Source organism: Argopecten irradians, chromosome 6, assembly GCF_041381155.1.
Source record: "Argopecten irradians isolate NY chromosome 6, Ai_NY, whole genome shotgun sequence".
In the NCBI taxonomy this organism is placed as follows: Eukaryota; Metazoa; Mollusca; class Bivalvia; order Pectinida; family Pectinidae; genus Argopecten; species Argopecten irradians.
The window spans coordinates 35,031,366-35,055,576 of record NC_091139.1 but is presented as its reverse complement, the minus strand read 5'-3'; the positions used below and the strand labels follow the sequence as shown (position 1 = coordinate 35,055,576).

The following is a 24,211-nucleotide window of genomic DNA, read 5'->3' as shown; positions in this document are numbered from 1 at the left end:
ATTTGAGAAAAGCGGATATTTCTGAAGTTTGGCAATCAATATATGTTGTCAATACGAGATTCTTTTGATATTTCTGTCCATAGGCTATAGTTTCATATCGATATACGCTTTAAAAGTACTATTTTTCTATCTATATTTCTCAAGGGAGATATCGCAGTAACCAATGAAATTTGTTCTTGCGTACGACACTTAGTTTCCTATAGCAACATGACACAACTTTGAACATGGCGATACCCTGTTGATCATCTCAAGTCTACATTGTGTGCATAGACTGTAGTTCGAAAACACATATCTGTTTAACAGTGACAATGTCAACGTCAAAATCGAAGAAGTCTACTTATTTATCACAACCAGGGTAGGCATAACATGACGAATATAGTTTTAAGTGATTACAAATGACAAATGTTGACAGTTTTTGCAAGACAGATGCCAATATATTTTGTGAGATGCTGAAAAAAAAATAATTCGAAATTATCGAAAATGTTAGGCATTGTTTTTTTTGTCTATGTGAATTGTATTGAATTTCAAGATCAAACGTTTATGTAGCAAAGTCGTTTCTTTAGTATACTCAAATAGTCTTCTTTTTTTTTCCTTTATTGAACTGTCAGTATTAAACACAAAGTACAGCTGTCTATTTGTTGAAATATTTTCAAGAAAAAATAGTCATGTTTTACTCTAAATGCTTCAGTTATACACATATAAAAAAAATATGCAATGAAAATTAAAGTTAATGATTGAATGCATGAGCTATACCATAAGCACACACTGACAAATATTATCATGTCATACATATAACCAGTAAAGAACACATGTATCTTTGGAAAATCTTTCAAAAATGAATAGGAAGTTACTAAACCTGACTTCCTGTACCAATGTTCAGACTTCAATTCAGAAATTAAAAAGAAAAGATTCAATTTGAAAATTGAAATCAAGTGTTTTCAATATGTTTTATTTACAGTTACTGCTTAATGATAATTATAGGACAGATATGTGATAGTCAAATTATGAATTTGTGTTTAAGTTAGTATGCACAGACCATTTTGAATTAACCTGAATTTGTTTCTTGAAATTGGCTATATATTGTTTTAAATTTTTGATCTGTATTGCATTTAGTTTTAATTATTTACATTGTATTTCAGTGGTAGTGGTCAAGGTGCCAGTACTGCCTCCAGGAAAGGAAACCTTGCTGGTTCTGTATCAAAAAGCAAATATGGCGGAAATACTGGAGTATATGGAAGTACAAGATCAAGGTCAAATGTCTTATCATCAGCAAGTCGCAAGAGTATGGCTGCTCGCGAAGCTGAAAAAGCTGCATTGGCAGGAAAGCCCCCTGTCCAGGTACATGCATGTGTAATTTGACTGGGGTTTTAAAGACTATCGAAGATATAATTTGATAACAAAGTCTCTCCAAAATGTAAATTACAACTACTTAACTTCTTACCTTATAAGGCTAGAAAACCATAATAATTTTTTTTCTAAAATTAATAATTTAACAAAGCCACTTTCAGATTTATAAAATTTCATTTTCAAAACTTTATTTATCTAGTGTATCTATACATTACAAAAATACATAATTGGAATCCCCATGATCCTTTTATAAATCAGGTATATTCCTCTGATGATATTTTCTGACTTAAAACTTAGTTTTTATTTTTAATGTGCATATACTTGCAGACATATCAGATTTAAAAATTCAAAGTAGGGGGAAATAATCTTAACTTTTATGAAAAACTAAGACTTTAAGTTAAATAAGAAAAGAAAAAGAGACTAAGTGATGATCATTATCTTTAATGATATATAAATTTCTAACCATACACATTAATGACCATGTATTTCCAATATTGTAAAACAGTAAGCTGTTATGTTTAACAATTTAAATTTGTTTCCATTTTATTCTTAAAAAAAGGTGATTGATGAAGCTGGTAACGATGTGACACCAGTCCCATTGTTAACCCATGATCATACCACTGTAAAGAAGAACCAGAGCAATATTCTGGAAAGTTCTGCTGGAACTGTAAGTTTGATAAGCCAAAGTTTGGTGTGAATATTAACCAGATTTTAATGACATCATGGTATCTATGATTAATGGGTTTTTTTCTGTCAAGCACCATTGATTTACTTTATATGCAGATTATATATTGTCTTCTCATTATTACATCCAATGTTACATCCAATGTAACTTTTGTTGAGTTGTCTCCACTTGAAATTATACTCCTATTTTTGTAACTGACTATTATAATGATATAGCTTTCCTGTTAGATTCTTGAAAGGAGAAAACATCACTAAAGAGTTTTTATATGCTAACTATATCTGAAACATACAAAATTTTCCTCATAGACAAAAACATAATTTTATAAAAGATACCATAGAACGAAGATGATGTTCGTATCAAAATTAGAAATCTATTTGATTTGTTTCACAGCCCACTGATCTGATGTCTCAGGCTTCCATCTACAATACTGCAAATGTCACAGCCAGTACATTTGGTGGAGGCCCATTTACAAGGTAAAGTAAAACATACTAAATAATGTATACATATTATACTTGTTTAGTTAATAAATAACATACAGATATTAAGGAACTGTTTAATTGATAAATAATGTAAAAACATTATACAACAGTTTAATTAATAAAAGGTAATGTGCAAATGATACTGTTTGATTAATAGATAATGTGCTAATATTATATAACTGTTTAATTGATAAATAATGTACAAATATTATATAACGGTTTCATTACTAAATAATATACAAATGTAACTGTTTAGTTACATTTATGTCTTAAATTAACAATTTCTATTATGAAATCTGTATTTTCTAAATATAATCTTTAGGTAATTAAAAGTTTCAGATCAAAACATTTTTTTATGGATTTATTTCAGGTCTGTATTTAGTCAGTCACAAGGTACAGGGACGGACTCAATGATGGGTGGGGATGAAGAGATCACAGAACCTTCCTCGGAACAAACCGCCTGGGCAGGTAAGATTCAAACTGTAATATTTAGATATCAATCGAGGGCCATTTGTATCTTTCAGACGTTTCTTCTATTTTGTGGCATTGATTTTAGATTCCTGACTTTTCATCCGTTAAAGATTTGTTTTGTCTTAAAGATACAGGAATAGAATGTAACAATTTTACACAGTTATGTTGTGACATTGTAACTGTACATTAAAAGATTATGGAATTAATGGTGTTTTTTTTTAAATATCGGTATGACTTTTGGGTGCTTGATCCTACTATAGTTTTAGTAGCCAATTTTGGACCATCCCTAGGATGGCCACTAAATACAGGTTTGATTGTATCTGATGGAAGTTGATTTAATATCACTATTATTAATTAGATGTATGTTTTGTTTTGTGTTGTTTTATAAAATCTTTGTATTATAGATGTTTCATCAGTGCCATCTCTTACACGAAGCTCCCCTGAATCAGATAATATTATTGGTAAAGTCTTAGAATATGGGAAAGGGTTTTAGATTTAAAATATCGGATGTTCTGGTATTTACATTTTTTTATTATTATTTTTTTCCTTGTCAGTCAAACATTTTTTTCTTAGTGTGGATTCTGGTATTAATATAAAATTGTATATTACATGGTCATTGTGAAAAAGCATTCAATTTCATTTCTCTGTTTAAATTTGGTAATGGTTAGTATTTGGTGTAGTGGTATTTTATGAACATCATTTTTTAATAGTACAACATATATGTATAATTTAGATCTGGACACTGTTTTTAAGTGCTGCCAGTGAATGATTCTGTATTTTATACATGTTCTTTATTTGATTAATCTATTGGAGTTACAGAGGATGTTTCCATTAGAGTTGGTGTTAAACTACAATGTCTTGATTTATTCCTTTCATCAGAGAAGGAAAAGATTAAAGGAATAAAAATGAGAGTGAAATGGTATTGATTATTTTCTCCCTTGCAGGAAGGTATTGATTTTGACATCATCATTTTCTGAGCAAAACTCATGTCACTTTCTCTTGAAATGTGATGTTATACTTGCAAATACATGAAAACCCTACCAGAACCAATACTACTCACAGGGACAGATGACTCTGATGTGCAAAGATGAAATTTTTATTTGATCATTGCTTTATGTTCGTGGTGTTTTCCAAAGTGGGTTACTTAATTGATAAGACTATATCACCTTCCTGTCCTAAAGTTGATTACTTATTGTTATCCAAAATTAAGAAATGTAAAAAAGTCTGTTATATTTTGCATTTTATTTATTTTTTGTATGTTTGTTTATAGTCTTAAATTTTTTTCATTGCTATTAGAGTAATAAAAACAACAAAATATCATTACCTACTATGACATAGCTGTAATTGATTATGAAATGAATGATACTATTTCTGTAACAGATATCCGTCACAAGCGAGAGGAGGTAAAGGAAACACTAACAGATGCTGACCTTGAGAAAGAGGTTGACCTCACCTTAACCGAAACAGAAACAATATGGCTGCTGGACCTGCCCACCATCTGTGTGTCAACAGAGTCAAACGAGGCAGCTGACATCAAAAAGAGGAATGAGACGTATCAGGAAGTATGTCATATTAACTTTATATTATTAGTGATTTAATTATCTCCCCTTCAATACAATAATCCATCCTAAGTTCTTTAGATGTTTTGAAATGAACTGTCCCGCTCTCCATATCTTTTCCCAGCATAGTTTAGTTATACTCTTTGATTGAATATCTATGATATATATAGTAATTTGGTGAGGAATTTGATCAATGTTGTATTGAATATAGTACAGATTGACTAAATCTATTTGAAAACAATTTTCCATTAGGAGCAAATAATAAGGCACCTTTGATGCTAATTAACACATGGAAGGCTTCGTTTGTTACACATGTAAGATGTGATTTATCTCCCCTTGTATATATCATATTGGTCTGATTTACCAGATTTAGTGTATGGCCTGTTTGAATGAGATAAAAACCTGCTCCCTTGATCAAAATGTAACATGTTTTGATTTTTTATTTCAGTTGATCAAGAGTAGAGTTGGCAATGACCGATACATGGAAAGGGGAATGAACACATTTAACGAACCTCCAAAATATAAAACCATCCAGACCAACAAAATCTCATATACTGTTAGTATATACTGGCATACAAATGTTGTGGTGTTTTTTTATGCTTAAAAAATAACAATACCTGTCCAATATGGGCGATTACTCTGTAACATGCAAATGCGGAATAGACAGAAACAGTTTTTGGGGTTATTTTGCTAGATTATTTCAAAGTTAATAATGAAGTGTGACTATCAAATTATATAATTCTTTCATGTCTTAAATGCATATCAAAAATTAAAAATATCCTGAAAACTTGTAACATTTTCAATCAAGTGCATATTTGAGTTGAAATTTTATTTTTATTGTAAACCTTTAATATAAATATATTTTTGATGTTGTGATTGTAACATTAACTGTTGATTTTCCTATGATAAATAATAAGTGATAGAGACTGTTGTTACAGGATACTGGTATAACAGCTACTACCTGGGATATGTACGATACCTATGAGGAGCAGGATAAAGAAAACAAAGGTAAAATTTATACATTTATATATAGTTCTAACATCGTTAACATGATGAGAAATCATGATGTATATTGTTAAAACATTTTATCTTTAGTTAGATTATTGTGCCAAACTTTTCATTCAATTATTAAAATATTGATAGAAATAATGTAGTTCAGCACTAGAGGATGAGAAAGTGAAGTTACCTTCTTCCTATTATTTTTGAGATTGCATTTATATGTGAGTTCAAGTAAGAGGTATTGTTTCAGGTTCAGGAGATAAAGAGAGTAAGATTTTCATGTTGTGAGATTGAATGTTTCGCTTGTGGTGGAATTAACATCATTCCCTCCTAATCATTGAGTCTTTACTGAAACATACAATTTGGTCAGCACGCCATGGTTTGGGAAGCAAAATATATTCTTAGATTTATAACAATCTAGTCATTTAAGTTTATACGTTTTTGCTCTATGCTTCAGAATTTTAACAGTAATTAACATGTTTTTAATATGGCTGATGAATAAGGAAAACAGAAATAACCATTTTATACGCCAAAATGAATACTGCAGTTATTTGAATGTTCTCTTCAGTAAAACTGCTTATTGAATTCCTCTATAATATTACAAAGATGGAAGAAATAGTTGTCTGCATTTCCTAAATTTCTTTGAAAATCGGAAATGTTGGAATTCATATTTAAGTGAAGATACATACCATGGAACAATTTAGCAATTTTTGAATACTAGTCTGAAATCTTTTGCTGTGATTAAACCTGTTGTAAAATTTGACTGTTGTATCTGTATGTGCTATGTGTACATGAACTTGTACATGGTAATTTGCCTGTTCTGGAACACATAAATATTGTTGTATTCATATTTCATATTTTGTGTAAGTTTGTGGGGTTTTTTGAATGCATAAATTTCATCAAGATGCAAATCTTCGTGATTATTATTTAAGCATTGGTAATTTCATATTTTTATATGCATTGGTGTGTAACATTCATTTTATGTTCTAGCACATCCTATGGTGTGCTATTGTGCACCTTAAGAGATATGCTAGAACACAACACTTTAATCCATTTCAAATATTTCACTTAAATTCATCAATAACATCTATAATACTACCAACATCTATAATACTACAAACATCTACAATATTACCAACATCTATAATATTACCAACATCTATAATATTACCAACATCTATAATACTACCAACATCTATAATATTACCAACATCTACAATATTACCAACATCTACAATTACCAACATTACCAACATCTACAATATTACCAACATCTACAATATTACCATTACCAACATCTACAATATTACCAATATCTATAATATTACCAACATCTATAATATTACCAACATCTATAATATTACCAACATCTATAATACTACCAACATCTACAATATTACCAACATCTATAATATTACCAATATCTATAATATTACCAACATCTATAATATTACCAACATCTACAATATTACCAACATCTACAATATTACCAACATCTATAATATTACCAATATCTATGGGTGATGTTGCTATGATGATTAACCTTTCAGTAATATCATGTAATGGTGGTTTGTTCCTTAACAATACATAATGTCTCAATCCAATTCCTAACATCCAATACTTTTTAACCTTATATGTTACGAGTCATTTTCATCGTATGATCATTTTTGATGGATTTTTCCCCCTTGTCAAAATTCATTTAGATTACCTTATACTATTCTGCTGTATGAAAATACAGTGTAAAAGCATTAAAATTCATGTTAAGATATTTTTCAATGCATATAGATAAGACACTTTTCATTACCAGGGGCTTTTTGATTTGGAAATTAAGGACTAATATATCAAAAAAAAAATTACTTGAAGATACATTGTTTCAATTTTTAGTAAGATGTTTGTCCTAATGATGTGGGTTAAATGTGGATCTGATAGGATTTTTTTTTAAAATCCTCTTAATTGATATGTATCTGTCTCATATGATAATATATGTACTCTAATTTGACTTTATATATACTTGACTTGCAAACCTTGTAATTAATAGAAAAAAAACCTTTAAACCATACAAAAATGAATTATTCATTTATCCTTTAATGCTGAAGTGAACTGATCAATCCTTTATGTTGAAAGAGTTAAAATGGATGTTGAGTGAATATTGAATAGAAGACAATTCTTCTTTACTTAGATGTTAAATTATACCTTGGTTTTTATTACAGAGAAGGACGATGAAGGAGAGGAGGAGGGTACGATCAGTCGCCCTACAAGTCCAAAGGAGTCGGGTAGTACAGAGGAGACTGGGTCACAGACTAACACCCAGGATAAACCACCACTGGCACGCGAAGGTAGCACCGTGAGGATAGGTAGGGGCGGGACTGTGTGTAGAAACAACAGTAGATCTCTTAGATACAACACTTTATCTTATATACAATACTTTATCTTATATACAACACTTTATCTTATTCACAACACTTTATCTTATTCACAACACTTTATCTTATTCACAACACTTTATCTTATATACAACACTTTATCTTATATACAACACTTTATCCTATATACAACACTTTATATTATATACAACATTTTATCTTATTCACAACACTTTATCTTATATACAACACTTTATCTTATATACAACACTTTATCCTATATACAACACTTTATATTATATACAACATTTTATCTTATTCACAACACTTTATCTTATTCACAACACTATCTTATATATACAACACTTTATCCTATATACAACACTTTATATTATATACAACATTTTATCTTATTCACAACACTTTATCTTATATACAACACTTTATCTTATATCCAACACTTTATCCTATATACAACACTTTATATTATATCCTTTCGATGGCGGCAGGATTAGAACCTGACTCAATTTTTGATAGTAGGTTATAACAAATGCTATTTATGAAAGCATTTTGCATCAAGATTTCGCTTTGATGTCATTTTCACGATAATAAAAAACAGTACACACTGCAAACAAGCAAAAACAGTCACTGGAAGTCCCCTAAATGTCACCATGCACGGGACATGGGAGGCAGAAACCTGCGTGTGGGCTTTTTTTTTGGTTGTTGTTTTTTTTTTTATTGGTGCTATTTTCCACTTTCTTTTCCCTTTCTCTCTATTTTCTCTAACTTTGATATCTCTTCTACTGTTTACGATCATCTGCATATCTGTATCTTGACAATTAAGCTCACAACAGGTTTCCGGGCACACACTTAAATCCGGATTTCAGACCTCAATTTTTTACTTTTTTGGGCATGTTCAAAGATTATTTGTGACGTCACTAATGCAATGACCGAATCAATATTTAGTGTTTAAGGGTCTCAGTAGGGCTCCAGAAGGGCGCATGAAATGGGACAAATGCATAATTAGGCATAAATACGTTATGGCCGTCCAAAGAATATACAACATTTTATCATAAACACATTACTTTATCTTATATACAACAATTTTTCTTACAACACTTTATCTTATATACAATAATTTATCTTATACACAACACTGTCATATACACAACACATTACTTTATCTTACAACACTTTATCTTACACACAGCACTTCGTCTTACACACAACACTTTATCTTATATACAACACTTTATCTTACACACAACACTTTATCTTATATACAACACTTTATCTTACACACAACACTTTATCTTATATACAACACTTTATCTTACACACAACACTTTATCTTTCACAAAAAAACCTTAAGCTTACACATAACACTGTGTTATCTTATACACAAAGTTATGTGTATCTTACACAAAACACTTTCTGATACACAAAATGATCTGTATCTTATACATAACACTTTAATATTTACAGTAATCTATACAACACAGTGTGGCACTTGTAGAAATAATCTCTCTATCCTATGTGTGTTTCTGTACTATTTTAGTATTTTCCACACCATTATATATATATGTTATCTCTGAGGAAACACTGAGAGTACCATACATATACAACACTATGTAACTTATATTACTAGAACTCCTCTACCTCTGGGTCCTGAGTTTGAATCCCCTGCAGGGCAGTTGCCAGGTACTCTACCTCTGGGTCCTGAGTTTGAATCCCCTGCAGGGCAGTTGCCAGGTACTCTACCTCTGGGTCCTGAGTTTGAATCCCCTGCAGGGCAGTTGCCAGGTACTCTACCTCTGGGTCCTGAGTTTGAATCCCCTGCAGGGCAGTTGCCAGGTACTCTACCTCTGGGTCCTGAGTTTGAATCCCCTGCAGGGCAGTTGCCAGGTACTCTACCTCTGGGTCCTGAGTTTGAAACCCCTGCAGGGCAGTTGCCAGGTACTCTACCTCTGGGTCCTGAGTTTGAAACCCCTGCAGGGCAGTTGCCAGGTACTCTACCTCTGGGTCCTAAGTTTGAATCGCCTGCGGGGCAGTTGCCAGGTACTGACTACAGATTTTCTTCATCTGTTAAAGACCGGCACATCCATGAATTTCTCTATCTGTTCATAAAACGTTACAACCAAATAAAATAAAATCTTATACACAACACTTATTTGTACAGCACAAAGCACTATTTGTATTATACAGGAAACACTATTTGTATTATACAGACAACACTATTTGTATTATACAGACAACACTATTTGTATTATAAAAACAACACTATTTGTACTATACAGACAACACATGTACAATTTGTGATATAAAAACAACACTAATTGAATTATACAGCCACACTATTTTTATTATAAAGGTAACACTATTTGTATTATACAGACGTTGACAAGGCTATTTGTACTATACAGACAACACTATTTGTATTATACAGATAACACTATTTGTATTATACAGACAACACTTTGTATTATAAAGACAATGCTATTTGTACTATACAGACAACACTATTTGTATTATACAGATAACACCATTTGTATTATACAGACAACACTATTTGTATTTTACAGACAACACTATTTGTATTATACAGACAACACTATTTGTATTATACAGACAACACTATTTGTATTTTACAGACAACACTATTTGTATTATACAGACAACACTATTTGTATTATACAGACAACACTATTTGTATTTTACAGACAGTACTATTCGTATTTTACAGACAGTACTATTCGTATTTTACAGACAGTACTATTTGTATTATACAGACAACACTATTTGTATTATACAGAAGACACTATTTTATATCTTGTACACAACACTTCATACAGAATTGGTATACATGATTTCTGTACACAATAACATGTACTAATAATGATCCAATGCTAAAGACACATAACTACACTCAGTATCTAAGTAGAACACGTATGTTGTAGTATACACATAGTCTCATTCCTGTTCCTATTGCACTGTTTTAGAAGTTGTGTATTGGTGTTATGTTTGTTATGATTAGAAGTTCAATAATGTCTCTATTAAAGGAAAACTCATTCACCCCTGAAATTTCACGATGAACTATTCCAGCTAATTTTATTAGTTTTAGAAGAGTTCATGTGTGTCTGTATGGGTCATTGAGTTAAATAAGAACAGCCATGTCTGTTTCTTACTCTCTGAAGTGTATACGTGTATTGTTTAATTACATGTATCTCTCAGAAAGATGCAAGGACTGTTGTTTTGTTTGGAGCGGTTTGAGAAGTTCTGTTGAATCAGTCATACAATATTAATTGGACATGAACTCAGAGATTAGCATGAATCATCATCATTGTATAAAAGTCAAACAGAATATAAGGTGTAAACTTTGTGTTATCCATAAGGGCTATTCCAGAGTTATCCATGTGGGATAAGTGGGAGGAAATGGTATTATAATTTGATTAGTGGTTGGGATAAATCCCCATTCTTCCAGTACTTCTAATAGAAAAAATGTTAAAATGTTTCATGGGTAATGGGTCCCAAAAAGAGTGCTTCTCGTTTTTCTAATGTGAATAATTTTGGAATATAGTCCTAAACATTTTTACTCTGTACCCAGCTGAACTAAAACTGGACATCTTAGATTTGGTGTAAGTACATTTGAAAATTTAGATATCAATTAATTTAGTGAAAGTTTAACAAGAATTATAATTATATCATCTAAGGTTCTGCAAGGACAAGGTCAATTATGCAATCAAGGGCAGGTAAGTCAGTAGATTACTACGTAGATCTCTGTGTAGGTATAGACATTGCATGATCCGTATCCTGGCCGGTCAGCACCTTTCTATATCCTTGTATATATTCACCAATTATTGAGAAATATAAACCCTAATATTTCATTACTTCATCCTCTTACATCTGCTGTCCTTTTCTCTTTCTTCTGTAATCATCGCTGTACTTTGTTTATAGTCATCTTCATTCCTCGATCCTGACTGGCTTTAATGCATGCTTTTAATTAATACTTTCTTACATAAGAATATTGGAAGTCATCTGAAAGTAGCATATATAGTACCATTAACTAAAGTCTTTTGTTTATCCCTTTAGCTTCGCATGTTCCTTACCAAAATGTGCCAATATTTTCTATTATTGCTTGTGTAACATTTGCATGTGCTTTATCAATAATAGAGTAACCTGGCTATTGTATATTGGTTTTCAAATGTATGGTGGGATATTAAACAGTTTTATTAATTTTTACAACACAGTTGTTAGAAGTTATCAATTCAGAATAATGATTTCTTATAGTCATTGAGGCACAATAAAGGGGTTTCAAGATTCCAAAAAAGACATGAATCAAGTATGATTTACTATCTAGTAGTCCCACCTTCTGATGATTGTGACGTCAAACACACCAAATACCTCACAATCACTAGAAGGTTTAAGTAATCAATGGTTAATCGTACCTCACCTACATCGGTTTGGTGTCTCAAAATTGACATATTAGATTTATGTGAAGTTTGATCGTTTTCAGAAACTAATGGTTTTTATTGTTAGTGAAATGGAGGGGTTTAACTTACAGTATCAATAAATCTGTGTATTGTTCAATCAGAAAGTTCACTGCAGACAGATGTATAATTCACAGAATAATGTTAACCTCTGTCCCCTTTTTAGGTCACCTGAGACGAAGTATCAAGTGACCTATTCTAATCGCCTTTTGTCCGTCGTCGTGCGTCGTCCGTCGTCCGTCGTATGTCCGTAAACAATTTACATTTTCGTCTTCTTCTCCAAAACTGCTGAAGCAATTTCAATGAAATTTTGCACAAACCTTCTAAGGCATAAGGCCAATCAAAATTGTGAATTATATGGTCCCCACCCCCCAGGGGGCTGCGGGAGGGGCCAAAAGGGGTAAAATTGAGTAAAATTTCAAAAATCTTCTTCTCTACTCACAGATGTGGTAGAATCAAATACTATTCATAGATAGAAAGGTATTCAGGTCCTTTACAAAAATTGTGAATTATATGACCCTGGGGTCTCTAGTTTCCCCCTGGGGAGGGGGTTAAGTTTACTATAGTTGATATTGGGAAAACACATTTTTGTGCATTATTTGGTCATAATTGTGATAGGAAATGAGTCGAATGTCGTCAGAATTATCAGTATGAGATGGCCATTTAATCCTAATAACAAATTTTCTATGACTGACCCCCAGGGGCCTTAGGGGCGGGGCCAAAAGGGGTCAAATAGGCTAAAACTTCAAAAATCTTCTTCTGAAATTCTGGAAATGGTAGAATCAAATACTTTTCATAAATAGAAAGGTTTTATGGTCCTTTACAAAAATTGTGAATTATATGACCCTGGGGTCTCACGTTTCCCCCTGGGAAGGGGGTCAAGTTTACTATAGTTTATATAGGGAAAACACATTTATGAGCATGTTTTGCTCAATTTTCATTGGAAACGAGTCAAACTTGGTTAGAATTATTAGCCTGAGATAGCATTTTAATATCATTTCCATATTGGTCCAGGCCGACCCCCTGGGGGCAGAGGGGGCGGGGCCAAAAATGGTCAGATAGGCTAAAACTTCAAAAATATTCTTTTAAAATTCTGGAAATGGTATAATCAAATACACTTTATAGATGAAAAGGTCTTAAAGTTTGTTTATAAAAATTGTAAATTATATGACCCTGGGGTGTCCTGTTTCCCCTTGGGGAGGGGGTCAAGTTTACTATAGTTTATATAGGAAAAACACATTAATGAGCATGTTTTGCTCAATTTTCATAGGAAACGAGTCAAACTTGGTTAGAATTATAAGCCTGAGATAGCATTTTAATATCATATCCACATTGGTCCTGGCCGACCCCCTGGGGGCAGAGGGGCGAGGCAAAAAAAGGGTCAAATAGGCTAAAACTTCAAAAATCTTCTAAAATTCAGGATATAGTAGAATCAAATAATTATAGATGGAAAGGTCTTAAGGTGTTTTATAAAAATTGTGAATTATATGACCTTGGGATCTCACATTACCCCCTGGGGAGGGGTGAAGTTTACTTTAGTTTATATAGGAAAACATATTTGTGAACATTATTTGCCCAATTTTCGTAGGAAATTAGTCAAACTTGATTAGAATTATAAGCCTAAGATATAGCATTTTAACATCCATATCCGTCCTCAATGACCCCCTGGGGGACCAGAGGGGCAGGACCAAACAGGGTCAAAATGATTAAAATTTCAAAAATACCTCCAAGTTCACAGGTTTGATGGAAGCAAATACTCTTCATAGTCTTAAAAGTTAAATTTATTAATCACTGACCAACTTCAAGGCCCAGCATATAGTGTTTATATGTCTTTAATTTGTTTCATTATTTGTTTCATTATATATTCTAACTCAGGTGACCGTTAAGGCCCATGGGCCTCTTGTTATTAAAATATGGATGTCCCTCTTGTATTAGACACATAACACTATTATAACTTATAATGCTTATTAATAATGTAATGTTTGAAAAGCAATTATTTCTTAACAAACGAAACTTCATCAGATAGCCATTAGCATCTTGTGAACTTATTCATTTGAAATTGTCTCCCTTGCACGAGATCTACCAATTAATGCTTAAAATAGATGAATTTTCTACCCTATTGCCCACATAAATGTACAATTATGACATTGCTACATGTATTCTATGACATGTATATTCTATGAAGTTTATAATAGAATACAAAAGTTCATATATAAAAAAATGAAAGCCTTACTTTTAACAGAATTATTTTATGCTCTTCATTAACACATTGTATCAGTTTATGGGAATATGTCACTCATGTTCATTCTTCATATATATTTTTCTTTTAGATATCATGAATGCAGGTTTAATTATATCATTTGATGTCTTTCTCTGCATCTTAAACTTCCTTTTTAGTTTTATCATCACAACATATTCATCTAATTGTATGTACTATTTTCGGTCTCTTTCTTCTTTAAGTTCTACATCTTCATCATGTAAATGCTGATTAGGCCTTATGTAAATAAATTATTTACATCATCCTGTTATATCATTTTTCATTGTCATTTGAAATAATGAATGATACATAGTCTACTCTGCTGGTTAATTTGGAAAAAAAAATCACACAATTTTTACATAGAAGAAGAAAATTCAGTTTTACCCTGCCAAACATTTTCTTTCATTTACTCATCTCATTCATTTTATTTCAGTTATCAAGGTTTTTAAACCAATCTCATAAATCTGGAAAGTATCATCCATGCTAAAACACAACCTGCTTTTCAGTACTTACTTTATCAATCTGAGACAACAGCGAACACTGTTAAAGATGTTTACTGTTTATCAAACTAAGAGACCCTAAGGGTGTTTATATTTTGCATCCATTGAATAAATAATTAAGGTGTTACAAAACAGAGACAATACTAGGATGTTTCATGTTGACAGAGAGTCAAGCCACCATGTCATCCGTTGCTGGATCTGAGAGTATTTTTGCCAGCCGAGAAACTGGAGTGTCGTCCATGCAACCTGACCTCGCAGCAGTCGAGGAAGACAAGATTCTTAAGGTAAATTAACACACATGCAATATTATTGCAATAATTGTATAGCAATTACGAAAGGCTAAATAATTTTGATTATGAGTTTTAAAAAAAAGTGTCATTTTGAATTATTTACTTTGATTTGACTTTGCGTTAAACATTCCACTAGAACCAATCTGCTTGATTCATTGTCGAACTTATTGCTTCATAAGAAGGAACCTATTTCAGAATCTTAATTTTTAATAACCTGAAGTTGATAGTCCTACTGCTGCACCAAATCTAGTGGGAAACTTCATATCATTATACACTGTATTCAAACATGTATTGATATTCAAATTGTATGTGTAAACAATAAACATGAAATGTTTTCATTTACAGTCTGATAATTTCAAACGAGATCTTTTCATCATGGAGCGTGTTATTAACCTGAACAGTTACCAACCAAAGCAAGCATGTTACCGAGGATTTGATATTGTACCAGGTAGCCATCCTTAAAGATCCCTATATTTACTGACACAGCAGACAATTATACAGTCGTATTTGCTCATGATCAGTATAAAAGTTATGGTTACATTTCACTTTCTTGGCAAAAATTCTTGCCCACACGTGGGGTACTCGCATAATTTGATTAACCTTGAATTATTTGTTTTATCCATTTTAACAATTATAAAGACAAGGAACCATGCCTCTATATAAAGATAATTCTTGGATATAACCGCTACCCATATACTGTATAGAAGTTAAATATATTCATATTTTAATGAATTTGTGAATTCTGTACTCTAGTGATACATTCAGATTATCATTAACGTACCTAAGAACAACAATATTGTATAGATTCACAAATTGTTGGAATCAGTCAACAACAAAATTTAGCCTCATCAATATGTCTCTTATTGTAACTTGCGAAATATTGACCCCACAAATCTAAAGTGCTATACATTACCACAGTAGTCCTGAATGGTCACATGAACATATGTAGACAACTTGGCTATAAAGACCTTTTCTCCTCCTTTGTCCATTGGGTGGTCTTTATAGACAGGTTTGACTCTACCTTGCTCAATAATGCTTTTGACTGTTCTCTAAAGACTTTGATGTCCTAAGTGTGGCTGCTAACCCTACCCAGCAGATCAGTGTAGCCGATATGGGCCCTAACGTGGACAGGCTGTGGGCCTACTCCTGTCCAATGACAAAGGGACGGAATGTCAGCTGTATGTCTTGGAACAAACTCAATCCGGTAATTGATCTTTTTTTTCTTGTCTTGATATTCTAAGATCTAATCTTTAAAAAGAAAGTTGTGCTTTAAAGGTCTAATCTAACCTGATATTTCGAAATGTAAATTGAAGTAAAATATTCAAAATATTTGGATTAATGAAACAAACATTTTGCTGCAAGATCATATATATGTAACATCTTAACTAATCAATTCTATCATATGACAGATTTGAATGACTCTAGTTCTTTTATCTTGCAGGATCTCATTGCCATTGGCTATGGACAATTTGAGTTCTCCAATCAGAAGTCAGGACTTATCTGTTGCTGGTCGCTCAAAAATCCTGAGGTATTGTTTCATTTTGTTGAAATGATCGAAAATTGAAAGTGTTTATGAGAATATAACCAAAGATTTGACAGTGTAGTTTATAATTAGACTTTGATGTCTGAGAAAGAACATAGTATGGACATAAACATATACATACAAAACATTGATATCTTAACCTGCTGTAAAGCAAGTCTATATAGTTATATATGAACTGATGGAAAAATTCACCTGTTAGATTGGATGATGCAATTTCATTGTTATAATATATATTTCAAACTCTAATTTAATCCGTCTGATTTATAATTTCAGTTCCCAGAACGTGTTTATACCTGTAAGGAAGGTGTGACTGCCATTGACTTTTCAAGGTCAAACCCTAACTTGTTGGCAGTAAGTGTTAATTTGGTTTTTGGCCAAATATACCTAAAAGTCATTGTTGAAATCTGTAGTATTTCAGAATCTTTAACGAGATAAGTTTAACCTCTGCGAAAAGGTGTACATTAAGGGGATGTCAACAGTCCCTCACTTTTCAAATATGGAGAGTCATAAAATGCTAATCGAATATCTAAGCTACCAATTTATTTGTTTCTGTTATATACCAAAAGGCAAGCGTTGCATTTTTTAAATCCACTTTGCTATAATCCAATTGATTCCAAAACCTATTTTATAGTGTTGAGCTTTCTATTCTTTTTATTCATACTTCTTAAATGTCACCACATCAATTTTGTCAATTCAAAAACTATGCAGGCTACTTACACTATCAAATATCATAGTGATTTCCTACTTAAGAAGAGGGAAGTTAAGCTTTTCTATGGTATGTTTGTATTGTCAGGTTGGTCTATATGATGGTGGAGTTGCCATATACAATGTTAAGAGCACACAAGACGAGCCTATCATTGACAGTTTGTAAGTTTTGGAGGAATCTTAATTCTTTAAACTGGATTTGTTTTATGTGTAGACTTGTATGTTATATGCAGCAATTTTAAGTACACCTAGAAGAAGGAAATAACTCAAAATGAATTAATTAAACCATGGCAAATATCAACATATATAATCATATGAATTTGTACCATAGACTTGTAATTTTTTGAAATAGGATACAAGTTTGTTAAAAAGTTATCAGAAATCAAAATTTAACGAAAAAACGCTTATACATTTCGTAAATGGCGAGACCCTGGTATGTTTTGTAGGGGTATTCTCGCTATGCCTGCTTTTTATGACAATAGTTAAAAAGATCAAATGTAAGTGTTCAGGGATACAATTTGTATTAATTGCATGGTATCATTGTGTTTTTAAGTAAATTACTCAGACTATGAAATTCAGTGCAACCAATGATATAAACATTTGAATCAATACTTGTAATTGTAAATAAATGCTGTAAAATATTTACCTGTATATTCATTAACTAGCCACCTCGCTGGAACCTATAAAATATTTACCTGTAAATGCATTAACTAGCCACCTCGCTGGAACCTATAAAATATTTACCTGTATATTCATTAACTAGCCACCTCGCTGGAACCTATAAAATATTTACCTGTATATTCATTAACTAGCCACCCCGCTGGAACCTATAAAATATTTACCTGTATATTCATTAACTAGCCACCTCGCTGGAACCTATAAAATATTTACCTGTATATTCATTAACTAGCCACCTCGCTGGAACCTATAAAATATTTACCTGTATATTCATTAACTAGCCACCTCGCTGGAACCTATAAAATATTTACCTGTATATTCATTAACTAGCCACCTCGCTGGAACCTATAAAATATTTACCTGTATATTCATTAACTAGCCACCCCGCTGGAACCTATAAAATATTTACCTGTATATTCATTAACTAGCCACCCCGCTGGAACCTATAAAATATTTACCTGTATATTCATTAACTAGCCACCTCGCTGGAACCTATAAAATATTTACCTGTATATTCATTAACTAGCCACCTCGCTGGAACCTATAAAATATTTACCTTTCTATTCATTAACTAGCCACCCCACTGGAACATATAAAACATTTACCTGTATATTCATTGACTAGCCACCTTGCTGGGAAGCACACAGCACCTGTGTGGCACATTCGGTGGATAGAAAAAGAGAGGGGGTCCGGTGAGGATCGTACAGAGGTACTTGTTTCTATCTCCACTGACGGAAGAGTGACGCAGTGGTCCATCAGAAAAGGATTTGAAAGCTATGGTAAATACCTGGAAATTGTACACGCTTAAAATCAGATTCACTTGTCAATGAATAGATTGTTGTCCTATCATTAACTACTACAGTTATAAATGAAGCTGAATTACCAGTTATTTTTTATAATTTTTAGATAAAAAATAATATTTGATAAAAAGATTGAAATTCAGTTTTAAATTGTTAAAATTCAATTTGTTGTTGATTGTAGACTTAATGCGACTGAAGAGAATGCCCACACGGATGGGTGGTAAAAAAGAGAAGAAGGGTGAGGCTTTTATCTCAAGACATGCCGGAGGTCTGTGTTTTGACTTCAACAGTAGGGATTCAAACATGTAAGTTATTTATTGTTTGTGTTGAAATTATGAATTGAAACTTTCCAACGAATATTTAAATCAAATTTTAAACATTTACATTACTAAAACAAACAGTTTGCTGTAATAACTGTTATTGACTTCACCCTCAGTGTGTCCGGTTTGTTTATATTTACTTTGTTAAGATTTCTTGCCCATGAGGCAAGGAGATTATGGTACTTATAGAGCAGTTCAGTTGTCAGTCTTCTCTTAAAAAGAGAAATGGCTAATTGTGTAAAGCATCCTTGGGTGAAGGACTACCAAGTTTTGTTAATTAAGGCTATATTGAAGCCCAGTATGCTAAAATCATTCAACAGCTTGTTGCACTAAGTTGATATCTAATGTGATTATAATTTTTATCAGATATTTAGCTGGAACAGAAGACGGCCACATTCACAAGTGTTCATGTTCCTACAACGAGCAATACCTGGATAGCTACACTGGTCACAATGTAAGTATACTTTGTCTTTTACACATTTCATGGGTTTTAAGTCTCAAAACATGTTATATAAGGATCGTATTGACGTTTTAATAAGGATCATTCTACAAAAATTTCCAAACGGTCTCTTTTCACAAATTAACAATGTTTGTATTGATGTTATTCCTATACCTAACATTATGCAATGTATTTTTTATTTTATTTTGCAGGGTCCAGTATACAAAATGGAGTGGTCTCCCTTCGTCAATGATATATTCCTTAGTTGCAGTGCCGATTGGAGTATACGGTTGTGGCATCAAGAGAGAAATAAACCTATCCTTAATTTCTTCTCCCTAAATGTAAGTCATTGCTTTTGGCCTTCAGTGTCAGTATGAAATCAATAAGTCCATATAGATCTACATATTATTTTTTACAGAACAAAACAGTGTAATCTAACATATATTTTCATGACTTTTAAAACTGATACCATATTTGCCGTAATTAGTGCTCTTCCCCCTATAAGCACCCCTCCCCTTTTCTGGAGAAGGAGTTGAACTTGTATGAATGCCCTCATCCCCTGGATTTAACAATATTTTATAATATGTGATGCCTCTGATATCAGCTTTGTATCCCATAATACATGAATTGTGAATCTTTTACATGTTAATCACCACATGATAATGCATCTTAAAGTTTAAAAGGCATATGCATGTTTACTACAACAGATAATGTGTCATGAATACAGAAAATATGGCTGATATTTTTTTGTCCACAACTTACATTCTTTGGTTCACTAATTTTAATAAATTTCAAGGGAAAATATGTATACATCACTGAATCCTAAATAATTTTAGGATGGGGATAGAATACCATTTTTTCATGAATCTACTGGAGATTTAAGATCATGAATTTTGCCGTTTTAACACTCGACTTCGTCTTGAGTTAAAACTAAAAATTAAAATTTTATGATCTACTCTGTAGATTCATGAAAAATGGCATTCTATCCCTTAAATAAAAGCACAAATATTACTGATTGTTGTATTTTGCATTGCAGAAATCGGTATATGATGTGACATGGTCGCCGAGGTCCTCAACAGTATTTGCCTGTGTCAATGAAGGTCGTGTAGAGGTGTGGGACCTTAGTCTTAGCACGTAGGTATTCTTTGTGCCACTTATATCTACCTAATGTTGAAGTGAAGTATAACTACTTTGGTTTAGACATTTTTAACTTTGATGTTCGATTTTGTTGTAGACTGGACCCACAGATTGTCAGTAACCCAACATCAGGAGCCAAACAAACTGCTGTTACATTTGCCAAAAACTCAGAGGTAATCTTTTCATAAAGAAGTTTGTCTTTTGTATGTAAAGCTCAATCTGACCTAATATTATTGCATTTATGTGTGGGGAAAAAACCTACAAAGCTGAAAGCAAGTTTCTTTTTAGTTTGTATTCCATATCAATATTACCATATTTGATTCAAAGTCGAACCTGTCTATAAAGACCACCCAAGGGACAATGAAAAATGGTCTTTATAGCCAAGTAGTCTATATACACAGGTCAAATTATGTTGAAGTTGAACATTTGGGAGGCAGAGAAAGTTGTCTTATCAAGTAGGTGGTCTTTATACAGAGGTCGTCGCTAAGGAGGTTTGACTATATATTAGATGTATTTAGATGTTGAATATCAAAATGTTTCAGTTGCATGCCTGTGATGTAATTCAATATTATCTGTAATTAAATGTTTATATTTATCTAATGGACAATTACACTAACTGTCTGTGAGATGTACCACTTAGAAGATGTAACATCTATATAATACTAGCCTAATAGTTAATATGTGTATTACTTTTTACAGTGTATCCTGGTAGGTGACAGTGAAGGACAGGTTACTGTGTACGAGTTGAGATGTATGCCAGAACCCCCAGATAACCAGGTTTGTATGTCGATAGATAGCGTATAATAATTGGTATATTATATTAGCTTTTTAAAACTCTCCATTTAGTTCCGGTTTTGGTTGATTTTAAGACCTAAATGTTGTTCTATATCCAGTATTTAGATGAGAATAAGCCCAAAATTTAGATGAGAATAAGCCCAGTATTTAGATGAGAAAAAGCCCGGTATTTAGATGAGAAAAAGCCCAGTATTTAGATGAGAATAAGCCCAGTATTTAGATGAGAAAAAGCCCGGTATTTAGATGAGAAAAAGCCCAGTATTTAGATGAGAATAAGCTGTGTATGTATGCCTAATTTTAAGGCATATTTTCACGGTATAAGAGTTAGATATCACTAATATGCAGTTTAGATTTCCAAATTCATTTCTGGCACATTTTCCCCTTAAAATTCCATTATTCTACTAAGGGAGACAACTCCCTATCATAAAACCTATTTTATATTAGTCATACCACCGTCAAGATCATATGACCTTTGAGATGTATTTGAAAGCAAAAGCTAAACATGTTCTTCCTTAACCCTAGGCTGAAGCACTGAACAATGTCATCAAATCTTCACTGGCCAGTCAACTTCAAACAGAAACAACGGAGGAGAAGGAGGAAGAGGATGGAGTGCAGGAAGACGAGTGATCTGGTCAGGGAGGAAAATGGAGAAAAAAAGACTAGTGATCAGGTGATCTATCTGTGGTTATGTAGACAAGAAAATGTCATCCGCCTTCATCTACAGCGATATATTTACCTGTACCTGTAAAAGCCATACAAAGAAATAAATTAGCTGCATTTTCGCTTTCTGACTTTGGACTTGTCCACATCTCTGAAACTTCAAAGCAGCAAGATACTTGTGAGTTAACAAAGTCAGCTGGAAACAAAAACAGTGAGAAGAGGCAATGATTTATCAAGTTTATTTCATGTAGGTTTGAAGATCAGAACAGATTCTGCAGCAGTAAACCTAGTGACATTAAGCAGTGTATAAGCTGCATTTCCATCTGTGATATTGTAAAGATTAAAATAAAATTATATTCTCAATAGCATTCATGTTCCTAACTGTTCATCTATATTTTACTTGATAAGCAAGTATCATTGTTTCATCCGTTATGATAATTGAAGAAATAAGTGAAGAATTAATTATGTTGCACATCATTTCCACTTGACATGAGATCCAACTGTGGGTGCTGTACATAGATAAGGGATAGAGAAATGTGTTTACTGTTAGGCATTGTTCTGTTAACGTTCCATGTGACTTTTATTTGTATTTCTAAGTATTTATAAAATATGTTTGTATGCAATTTTATATTTATATGAAAATGACCAAGAAAACATTTAATGAATGAAATTATTGTAAACTAAATTAAGTTTTTTGTGTTTTTCATTTCGTTAAAAGAATCATAAATAATAGATAATTTTTAAAAAGTACTGCTTCAGCAGGAAATGTGTAACTCATGGGATAATATGTTTAGCATTCGTCCACATGCCATGTACAACATGGTCTCAAGTTAAAGCCTTATGTGACAATGAAGCAGTATGAAAGGAAACAGGATTGTTACTTCATAAAAATGGAAAGTTATTGTGATGTTTAAAGAAAATAGATATTTTTAGTGCACAACTGTTTGGGAAGTTGGCTCTGTTTAATTTAATTAAAAATGCTCCACTGCCAGCAGAGCATAAACCATACTCATCATTTGAACAATAATTGGTTACTGAAGTTATTCATTATCATGTAATTTATTTGTCTTTTGGTGCATGTGCAATCAGTACTTCATTCCATATAGGACATACAGCCACAGAATTTTTTTCTAGATGCAATTAATTATTTATAATATTTTTAGCCCACCATCATCAGATGGTGGGCTATTCAAATCGCCCTGCGTCCGTGGTCCGTGGTCCGTCTGTAAACAATGCTTGTTATCACTATTTCTTAAAAACTGCTGCAGGGATTTTGTTCAAACTTCACATAGAGGGTCCCCTTGGTCCATATTTGTGCCATACAGATTTTGAGGCAGATCGGAAAAACAAGATGGCCGCCAGGCAGCCATCTTTGATTTTGGCAGTTGAAGTTTGTTATCGATATTTCTTGAGAACTACTGAAGGGATTTTGTTCAAACTTCACATGGAGGTTACCCTTGGTCCCTAGTTGTGCCATACAGATTTTATCTTTCCTAATGCCTCCCTTGGCACCGCCTCACTTTTGGCCTTGAGTTGAGCGTTTGCCCCTGTGAGGAAGGCTCTGGGTTCTGTCCCCTGGCCGAGACACACCAAAGTCTATAAAAGTGGTAGTTTCTGCTCCTGCTTAGCGTTCAGCATACAGGGAGTGGGACGACTGGTTCGCCCGTTGTCAGTATAATGTGACCGGATGGGGTGTG

At 32.6% G+C, this 24,211-nt stretch overlaps 1 protein-coding gene across 8 annotated transcripts; it reads left to right on the top strand.

Moving 5' to 3' along the window:
• Positions 1–193: 193 nt before the first annotated feature.
• LOC138325725 (dynein axonemal intermediate chain 4-like) lies at positions 194–23,199 on the top strand. Of its 8 annotated transcripts, none has more exons than XM_069271566.1 (26): positions 194–355; positions 1,140–1,338; positions 1,907–2,014; positions 2,423–2,505; positions 2,882–2,979; positions 3,387–3,443; positions 4,363–4,544; positions 4,990–5,097; positions 5,480–5,549; positions 5,791–5,808; positions 7,751–7,876; positions 11,614–11,652; positions 15,313–15,431; positions 15,783–15,885; positions 16,493–16,641; positions 16,879–16,965; positions 17,254–17,331; positions 17,774–17,847; positions 18,988–19,142; positions 19,345–19,468; positions 19,850–19,937; positions 20,135–20,263; positions 20,959–21,056; positions 21,157–21,232; positions 21,759–21,836; positions 22,377–23,199. In XM_069271566.1, exons 1-26 carry the CDS (start codon positions 309–311, stop codon positions 22,479–22,481), a joined length of 2,598 nt encoding a protein of 865 aa, XP_069127667.1. In that variant the 5' UTR covers positions 194–308; the 3' UTR covers positions 22,482–23,199. The 8 variants fall into 8 exon arrangements, with proteins under 8 accessions (XP_069127667.1, XP_069127666.1, XP_069127672.1 ...); XM_069271565.1 differs by having other exon boundaries at positions 7,751–7,894; XM_069271571.1 differs by lacking the exon at positions 3,387–3,443.
• Positions 23,200–24,211: the final 1,012 nt, after the last annotated feature.

What these genes read in the sequence shown, in the direction of transcription:
- LOC138325725 (XM_069271565.1), top strand. Translation starts at nt 309, where the DNA reads ATGTCAACGTCAAAATCGAAGAAGTCTACTTATTTATCACAACCAGG. An exon ending in GGAATGAGACGTATCAGGAA is followed by an intron (nt 4,545 to 4,989) that starts GTATGTCATATT and finishes TTTTTATTTCAG; the next exon opens with TTGATCAAGAGTAGAGTTGG. An exon ending in TTAATTTCTTCTCCCTAAAT is followed by an intron (nt 20,264 to 20,958) that starts GTAAGTCATTGC and finishes TTTGCATTGCAG; the next exon opens with AAATCGGTATATGATGTGAC.